This window comes from Nicotiana sylvestris, chromosome 4, assembly GCF_000393655.2.
Source record: "Nicotiana sylvestris chromosome 4, ASM39365v2, whole genome shotgun sequence".
Lineage (NCBI taxonomy): Eukaryota > Viridiplantae > Streptophyta > Magnoliopsida > Solanales > Solanaceae > Nicotiana > Nicotiana sylvestris.
The window spans coordinates 21855074-21864510 of NC_091060.1; the positions used below are offsets into that span (position 1 = coordinate 21855074).

Genomic DNA, 9437 nt, shown 5'->3' on the forward strand with positions numbered 1-9437 from the left:
TGAACTGAAATTTCTTCTATTTATAGAAGAAATGAAGCTGCTGTGTAAGCTGCTACGCAAGCTGTTGTGTAAGCTGCTACTGCAAGTTGCTGTGTAAGCTGCTACTATACCAGATATGGATAATCTTCTACTGAGAGCAATGTTTATCCATAACGGAGTACTGAATGGATAAGCTTATTATACCCGGTATGGATAATCTTCTACCTAGGGTAATGTTTATCCATAACCGGGTACCGAAGTGATAAGCTTCTTCAGGAAGCTTATTTCCAATAGAGTACTAAATAGATAAACATATTTACGGTGGAGTCCCATATGGATAAGCTTCTTCAGGAAGATTATTTACAACAGAGTACTAAACGAACATCCATAATATAATATATTTATAACACAAAAGATTATATAGCAATGTTCTTAGGGATCGTATGAAAAACAAATTATACATGAATTATAACACGTGGATTAGATTAGTAAAACATAAATTATTAAATTCTTCAGCCACCCTTCTCTCTCCCCAACAAAAGAAAAATAAACAAAAAGGAGAATCAAAACTATCGATACAAATAAAACCAAGAAAAAAAATTGCTACAGCAATAGGCCGGCCAACACCCATTTCCATATTCTTCTTCTGATGAAAAATAAGAATGTTGGGTGGGTCTCGCTGTATATCCCAGCACTTAAGAGACTCTAATTTTCACCAATTCTGCACTTCTACAACTCCCATTTTCACTGCTGCTTCTCCACCAATCTCAACTTCTTCATTCAACTACTTCAGATTTAGATTAAGAAATAAAGTTAGTGATTTTGGGGTCAATTGTGTTCAGCCCAATTCTTCAAATACCCAAAGCTCTTTGCTTTCTCAAACTTTGAGGTAAATCTTATAGTAACATCTTTTACTATTTCAGCAGCAATTTTAGTGATTTTTTATTTGAGCTGTAAATTTAGTCTTTTTGGGTACTAGCCAAATTTTCAGAATATTCAAAGCTCTTTACTTTCTGAAAGTTTGAGGTAATTTGTACATCTTTTACTCTTTCAGCAGTAAATTTAGTGCTTTTTGGGTGTACATTTGAGCTGTAAATTTGGTTTTTTGGGTACTTTCTATGAATTGTGTACTAGCCAAATCTTCAGAATATCCAAAGCTCTTTGCTTTCTGAATGTTTGAGGTAAATTTGTAACATCTTTATTTTTTAGCAGTAAAATTAGTGATTTTTCGGGTAATTTGAGCAGTAAATTTAGTTCTTTTGGGGTACTTTTGTGAATTGTGTATAATCCAAATCTTCAGAATATCTAAAGCTCTTTATTTTCTGAAAGTTTGAGTCAATTTGTCATAATTTTTCTGCATTGAGCAGTAAATTTAGTTTATTTTTTGTGGTAGTTTGAGGTATTTATCAGAGATGTTCTTATTTAAGCAGTGATTTCAGTTATTTGGGGGTGGTTTTTTGTCAATTTTGTACGACCCAGATATTCAGAATACAGGAAGCTCTTAACTTTCTGGAAGTTTGAGGTAATTTAACATAGTTCTTGTTTGAGCAATAAATCGAGTGATTTTGGCCCCAGGCTTTCGTCTAGTGGTAAGAGCGCAGCACGGGATTCGAACTCTGCAGTGGATGTTGGTCTTTAAGTGAGGAAGGGTAGAGGAGCAGGCTCGTTATGCATTGAGTTTCGAACTGTGCACCACTGACCTTCAGGAATTTCTCGATATTATAAGAATAAAAATTGAGTGAGTTTGGGGTCTGTTTTATCAACTGTGTGCAACCAGAATACAAAGCTCCTTGCTTTCTAATAGTTTGAGATAAATTTTATCTCTATTACACTGGTATTTTAAGACCTTTTGTCATTTAAAAGGAAAGTGTAGAAAGGAAGTTTTTTAAAAAAACTAGAATTATAAGCTCATTATAAAAAATAGCTCATTATTCTTGCGAATAGAGTAAGCGAAAGAAGGGCTGGAAGGAGATTTTCTTTTATAACTGTAATAATATTGAAGTGGAAAATTTGTTGCAACATTAAGCTGGGATTACATTTTTGACGAAAATAATATGATAAGTTTATTGGAATATCATATAAGTAGGTGGGTATGCGTTTGTGCATACCAAACTGTGGTGTAAATATAATTATTTCTCTCAGACAGTTTAAATTTTAGACGAGAGGTTTCACACGCTTCAACCAGATAACAGAGCAGACACATGCCTGTGTTTGAATCTCATCGCGTGTCATCTATAAAAATATTCGGACGTGCTTGGCCCACTAAAAAGATTCAGGCCTTGCACATGAGAGAGCATGTTGTAGACCTAAAACAAATAAATAAGACTGTCTTCCTTCTAATTGTTATAAGTTTTTAGATGAGAGGGTTATACATTTAAATAGTTTCACCTGGACATAGATTTTGCCGGTAGTTTCCATTTTATGTTTAAATGAAGCTTACCGAGGTTGGGTTTCCATTAAATCTAAGTCAGAGTTCTTTATTCCATTGCATTGACATTGTAATGTCATTTTGTATTCTACAGTATGATTTACTTTAGAATCCCAGTGCTCATATGTGTTTTCTTCACAATTTTTATGTAAAGCCAATCTGGAAAAGATGAGGAGCCTCCATCAGAAAGATTGCCAATGCTTGCAGGTGTGTTCTAACCCATATACTACTTGTAATAATATTATTAAATGGTATCATATGTATGCTGAGTATATATCAATACCCATTTTGTTTTATCATTTATTATAAATCATTAAGTTTCTTGAGTGATTAAGGGCTACACAGATACCTTGTTCTACAATTGTTCTCAGCCATTCTTATTTCATAATTCTTGGTTACGTTGCCATTGGCTCTTGTGCTCATTCTTTCCTTTTGTAATTTTTTTCTTTTCCTATTCCTGGTTCTCTAAAGAAAATGGGGAAAGAGGATAACAAGATTTCCTGCAATAATGGAAGGTTCTTCTACTTCAGTTCTAACATAAGCTGGAGATCAACTATCTCGGCAAAGCATGAAATTTCACACAATATATGACCAACCATCAGATTTCCTGCAATCACTTCAGGAAATTACAAAATATGTTCCACTGCGAGGACATCTTGTCTTTATGTTCTTGGATAACTTCCATTTCAAGGTTAGGGAAAATTTCTCTCACCAAAGCACACCTAGAGGTATTGGTAACATGAAGGGTATGTATGACCCTGTGAAAGCTTCAGTTTAATGCCTTCCTCTGACAGAAATTTGACCACAAGATCGTAGAAAAGAAAAAGTGAAAGTCATTGATACATGCTCCAACACGGGTCATTATAAAGGGAAATATTGTCCATTCTTTCCTCAATTTGTTTTGCTAACACTTTAGACCTGTTCTTTCCATACCGTGCACTTATTTTTGTATAAGAAGAAATAGGGATAATCTAGCTGTGAACAGTTGAATGGTCAATCTGCAAATTTTATTCTAAATTTACTTTGGACCTACAATTACATTTTTATATTAGTGAGTTTCATTTCTACTTGTTTCTTATCATCAATAGAAAAAAAAAAGAGTTTCAATTCCACTTGCTACTTTGGGTTGTAAATGAGAAGAAATAGAGGATTCTTGGATATCATTTATGTGTAAATTCTCGATCATTGGTATCATTTCAATAGGCGGGATAGTAGCTCTGGGGAAGTTTGATGCACTCCATATTGGTCATCGTGAGCTTGCAATCCAAGCAGCTAAGAGAGGAATTCCATTTCTTCTTTCATTTGTTGGAATGGCGGAAGTACTTGGATGGGAACCGAGGTATAACTTCTGTTCTCTCTTCTACTTTACTCTACTCTAATAGAATGTTAATAGAGAAATATTCTCTCCCTGGAAGACCATAAAAGTAGAGAATGGTGAACTTCGACTCAACTCTCGCTGCTACACCCAAACCTGTAATAGTAGCTAGGTTCAACCAGGGAGTTCTATCTCGCATTCTCTAAATGTGTGTGTGTGTGTGAGTGAGTGTGTGTGTGTGTGAGAGAGAGAGAGGGAGGGAGGGATAAATGTGTGTGTGTGTGAGAGAGAGAGAGAAAGAGCGAGCTAGAGAGCTGTCTCTTTGCAACCTCTTAAGTGGTAGCAATGCTGCACCTTCATGCCTCTATTTAAAGCATAATTCTGTGGACCTACAGATGCTCTTTCTCCGAAGCACTAGATTTGTTGACTTGCACTCTTTAGTTTAGGAATTTCTGTTAATAGGATGATCAATTCAGAGTATGTGCAAAGAGCACGAAAATATAACCATATGTTTTTAATTCAAGATTTAACAAAAAGGATAAATTCTTCATAAAAAAAAAGGATAAATTGAAGAAATAAATCACTGGCTGAACGCATAGATGGCCCTTTAAACTTGCCCTATTTTTCCATTAAGACACCTGAACTAATGCTTGTACCTATTGAGCACTTCACCTATATTCAAGCTGTATCAATTGAACACATATTTTATAATCTAAACTAAGTTCAATACATGAGTACCTCTCTCTGTATGTAGCAAATATGACCCATAAGAAAGAGCCACGTTAGATAAGGAAAAAGTCAATATCTGGAGGAAAAAGGAAACAGTAACCAGAAACAGAAGAATCCGGTGAAAAAGGGGACAATACCAGCCGGAATTACGTTTTCTTTGTTATCAAATTATCATCACCCCGACACTGGCAAAAACAAGTTCATCCCAGATTGACCCTGAATCCCCGTCAACTGCCTGGGCGACTCCATTTTCACCGGATAAAGTTGCCTTGTCACCAGTATCAATGAATCATCATTTTTGTCATCTCCAAGCTCGATTGAGTCATCTTTGGAGAAAGGTTATTTTGGGGGGTAAGTCTCATTTTGAGTTCACAAATTGCTGAAACATTCAGATCCCCCTTTTATCCCTTTTTTTTTCTTCTTCCATTCGCAAATACTCACCATCCTGGTTTGCCAATGTTCCACCACTGAGGAATCTCACCCCCATGACATCAACCGATAGGGACCAGATTACATCCTTCCTCCACAAATCACCATTACATACACAAGACCAATCAACTAACCTCTCTCCCCTAAGTGATGGATTTGTAGATAATACAACAACAACAACGATTCAGTGACATTCCACTAGTGGGGTTCGGGGAGGGTAGTGTGTACGCAGACCTTACCCCTACCCCGAAGGAGTAGAGAGACTGTTTCCGAAAGACCCTCGGCTCAAGAAGACAAAAAGACAAAAGGGGACAATATCAGTAACAACACAGAAATAATAGAAAAATAGGAACAACATGCAATCAAGAAGAATGATACACGATTTGTAGATAATACGTGAATGTATATATTACTCCTGTATTGTTCATTTAGAATTTTGTATAGTAGCTTTCTTGTTTAAAAGATAAGATTTTGAAAATTTGCTAAAAAGGTACGACTATTATTATTCTTGAGGGAGAATGGGTCAGTTGACGTATTTTTCCTTGGCTATATCATGGACCGTTTTCTGATGAAGGTGGCGCATATTATTTAGGCGGGTCAGAAGAGAGAATGGTGTCTGAATAGAATGATGGAGAGGAGTGGTGTTTGATAGGCTTTCTATAGGATAAATAAGAAGAAGATGAAATACTTTATTGGATTTGAATCTGGTATGGAGTCCAAAAAAGAAGAGGAAAATGAGTCGGAGAAGATGACGGAAAATAGCAGTTATCAGAAATAGCCAAAAAATGAATTTACCTATGATAACTTCATATTTGTTTTTCAGTAAAATGCGCATAGTTTTGGGCGAAAGACACGCTATGTGCCATGTCAGCGAGTTGTGTCTCATAGGCACAGTTTGGCTCAAGTTCAAGTGTTCAATAGGCACAATAGTTAATTGAGGTGTCTAGATGATAAAATGGGACAAGTTTAAAGGGCTGCATATGTATTTGGCTTAAATCAATTAATTCCTGCAACAGTGTATATTCCCACAGGAAAACTTAAGTGGATGTCCTTTTTTCTTTCTTTCTGTTTTTAGTGACTAGTAAGAGTTCCTCCATCTTAAATTCAAATGATGTCCTTAACCTCATGTTACAGAACCTTGATTTGCTCCTTGAAAATAAAATATTTATCGAACTTTATTCTGCTCAAGTAGTATATAGGAAAAGTCATGGGTTATAAAATTTGATCTCTGAAGCTGTAAGGTTTTTATAATCTGCTGAACATGTCCTCCTAACCTTGCTCAAGCGTGTTGAGTAGTTCCTTCTTTAGTTAGTGGTCTTTATGAAATGCTACATCATGAAATGAGAAAGAATCATTGCATCATTTTGTGTATATTTTCTACACAGGGCTCCCATTGTTGCCGACTGTGATCGCAAAAGGATTCTTTCATCTTGGGCTCCTTATTGCGGTAATGTAATCCCAAGGGAATTCCAGATAGAATTTTCCAAAGTTCGATCTCTTACGCCTCGTCAGTTTGTGGAGAAGCTGTCCAAAGAGCTGGGAGTGCGAGGAGTTGTTGCTGGTATGTTGTTACATCCTAACTTGACATAGAGATTCCAATATAAACTAAGAAAAGAAAAGAATATATGAGGATGTCTTGATGATCTCAGGCGAAAACTATCGTTTTGGATATAGAGCTTCTGGTGATGCATCGGACCTTGTGAAGCTCTGTGAAGAGTATGGATTAGAGGCTTATATAATCAATTCTGTCATGGACAAGAATCAAATTTCTCGAGCCTTAAACTCTCACGGAAAAAAGGAGAGAGGGCAAGTATCATCTACTCGTGTTAGGTATGCCCTTGACAAGGGAGACATGAAATATGTGTCAGAGCTATTAGGTCGCAACCATCGTCTTGTTTTAACGATGGAGGACCAAGAAAGGATTATTAGTGAGAGAAATAGGCTGTCAGCTCCCAAGTCTTGTTTGTTGAATCTTGCACCCAAGGAAGGTCTTTATGAGAATTGTTCAGTTTCGATTGACGAGAATGTTGTACCCTGCAGAGTCATAGTTGATACAACTGGTATTCATTTGGAATGCTATGAGGTAGCTAATTTTACTTGTATTACTTCTCGAGACGTAAAGATACTAGGTATTGACTTTGGTAGTCAATAGTTTGATGAGGTTCAAATTATGTAATTTCATTCCCCATAATTCTTTAGTGCGACCATTTCTGAATGTCCTTCAGTCTTTAGGTATGTGTACGATTCTTTATGGTACATTGTTGCACAATTCACATACTTTTGGTGGGAACATAGTTGAGTTTACTGTTATTTTCTGAATGCCAAAAATATGGTAGTATGAACAGAAACGAGCTGATAAACGTGCAAGAAAATAGCACATTTCATGAAGAAGTGACCTTTAATCATTACCATACATAATGGATGTTGTTCTATCACTAAGAGTGGACTGAGTTAGAAACTTGTTTACTGTTTTTCTTTGTTCGAGTGTTTTTGGATTTGGTCTAATTTGTGACAATCCCTTGATTATATTCCTGTTGTACTTGATTGTCTGTTATCCTTTTTGCCAATGAAATGATCATAGTGCTTGAGTTGTCCATTTCCTTCTATGCTTTTGTAATTTGTGGAAATTGTGAGCCGTTTCATCTAAAATTTTCAACTGTTAAAGAGGATGCACAGTATTTACTCATTTTTCCTAACAAGATGTTTCGTATCTTTTAAAAATCAAATATAACTATGAAAAGGAAACATTTTGTTTTCTTAGTTTACTCTGCAAAAGTAGTGAATGCAATGTCTATAGCCACTGTTTGTGACCACTTATTATGAGCATGTTTGGGTCTCTATCTATAAGGTGTGCTCCTTCTAGACTTCTATTCTCTTCTTCATGATGAGTGGTTTTACTTGATTGTCATTACCATTCCATCTCATTGCTTGTGAAAATCTTGTTCAATATCTAGTGGGTGGTCATTTGGAATATTGTCTCACGGATAAGGAAATTTTACTGCAATCTTCAAGAGTGTTCTTTGGAAACTGCAGAAGATCAAACTAATGTTCAAGATTCAGACATTTATAAAGGATCCAATGTCTTAGAAGCTGTTATGGTACATTAATTGAAAGAGAGATTAGCTTCAAGAGCTTGACGATCATGACGAATTTTGCTTGAAGGACCGTTGTATCTTAAATTTGGGAAAGTATTGTTTCTACTTCTTTGGAAGCAGGGATGATCTTATTGCACAGGGTCCTTAGTGTTTCAACCAAAATTTGCTTTAAAAGTTAACTACCTTTTGGTTCATCTTGTGGTTCTCCAAAGGCATTGGCCACTAAGCAATTGCCATTGAGATTGATAAATGGATCGCAGCATGTCATTATGCTGGGATATACCCCTGCTAACCATGTATTGGTATCCATCTGACGTAGCTGTTCATTCATGTGGTATTGTATTTTGGGAAGAACCCATTTTGCTTAAAGGTCAGAGGGGTATCTTTGGCCTGAGGCTAAGGTAAGTGATCTTACTATGCTGCATCTAACTATATGGAATTTGAAGGTCATTGAGATTTCGTTGCAAGACTGAAGCTCAACTTGTTACTTCTCTCTTTTTGTCCTTCATGACTTGAAGACAAGCGTACGAGGAACTTCAGAGAAGAGTGAAGATCGCAATGGAATTCAATGGAAGGTAACTGGGAAAGGCTGCATCTCTGCTAAGTCGAGGCAGAATTCTTCTTGGCATATCGCTATGGGAATTAACAAGTACTTCCTAAAGTGAAGTTTTTTCTTTGGAAGACTTTGTAAACTGTCCTACACACTTGGCTAAATCTAGTAAAGAGGGGTTGCTTTGGCTAATTAGAAATGTGCAATATGCAATTAGATTGTGTTCTCCTGCCCTGTTCCTTCAGCTTTTATAAGGTATGACTCTCTTGTTGGCCTTCAAGTTGTTCTTGACAAATTAGATCAATGGGAAGGGTCTGTTCTTGCTACTTCTCCATGGTTCTTTTTGGTGTACAAGGAATTCAGACTATTCAGAGATCTTTTCAAAGATTCTGTATAAGTCCTGCTGAATGTGCTCGAGGGTTGTCTCTTCGCATGTGGAGTACTTGAATCAAGATTTGAGTATTTCCGGAAATATAGGAACTTCTGCTGGTTGGTTTAGCTAAGATACATGGGGTGCTGAGACTTGATAAAGCTGGAATTTGGTGCTGTTTCTAGGGAGCAGCATGAGGATCTTCTAGCCTTTTATTGGAAAGCTTTTATTTTGCTATTTTAATTATGCTTCTGCATCATGAATTGATAAGTTTTACGCTAGCTGCCAGCCTACCGCAACCCTCCTCCCCTTGAATGACCCAAATATAGTGAATATTGTAAATGCAGATTCAGAAGAATCAGACTATCAAGGGATATTGGTATCTAAAGCATTATGTTGATTGTTGAAAGTGATGCCAGTGGTTTGGTTAATAGGATTAACCGGGAAGTTGAAAGCTGTGTCCGGAGGGAATTTATATGGTTTAAGGTCTTGTGAGGAAAGTGAATGTTGTTACCCATTTTTCAGCTAAGCTTTCCGTTTAC

The 9437-nt window shown here is 36.5% G+C and overlaps 1 protein-coding gene across 1 annotated transcript; it reads left to right on the forward strand.

The window, feature by feature from the left end:
• Positions 1-553: 553 nt before the first annotated feature.
• LOC104227476 (FAD synthetase 2, chloroplastic-like) lies at positions 554-7190 on the forward strand. Its single transcript, XM_009779723.2, has 5 exons — positions 554-868; positions 2562-2614; positions 3611-3746; positions 6266-6441; positions 6530-7190. Exons 1-5 carry the CDS (start codon positions 642-644, stop codon positions 7030-7032), a joined length of 1095 nt encoding a protein of 364 aa, XP_009778025.1. The 5' UTR covers positions 554-641; the 3' UTR covers positions 7033-7190.
• Positions 7191-9437: the final 2247 nt, after the last annotated feature.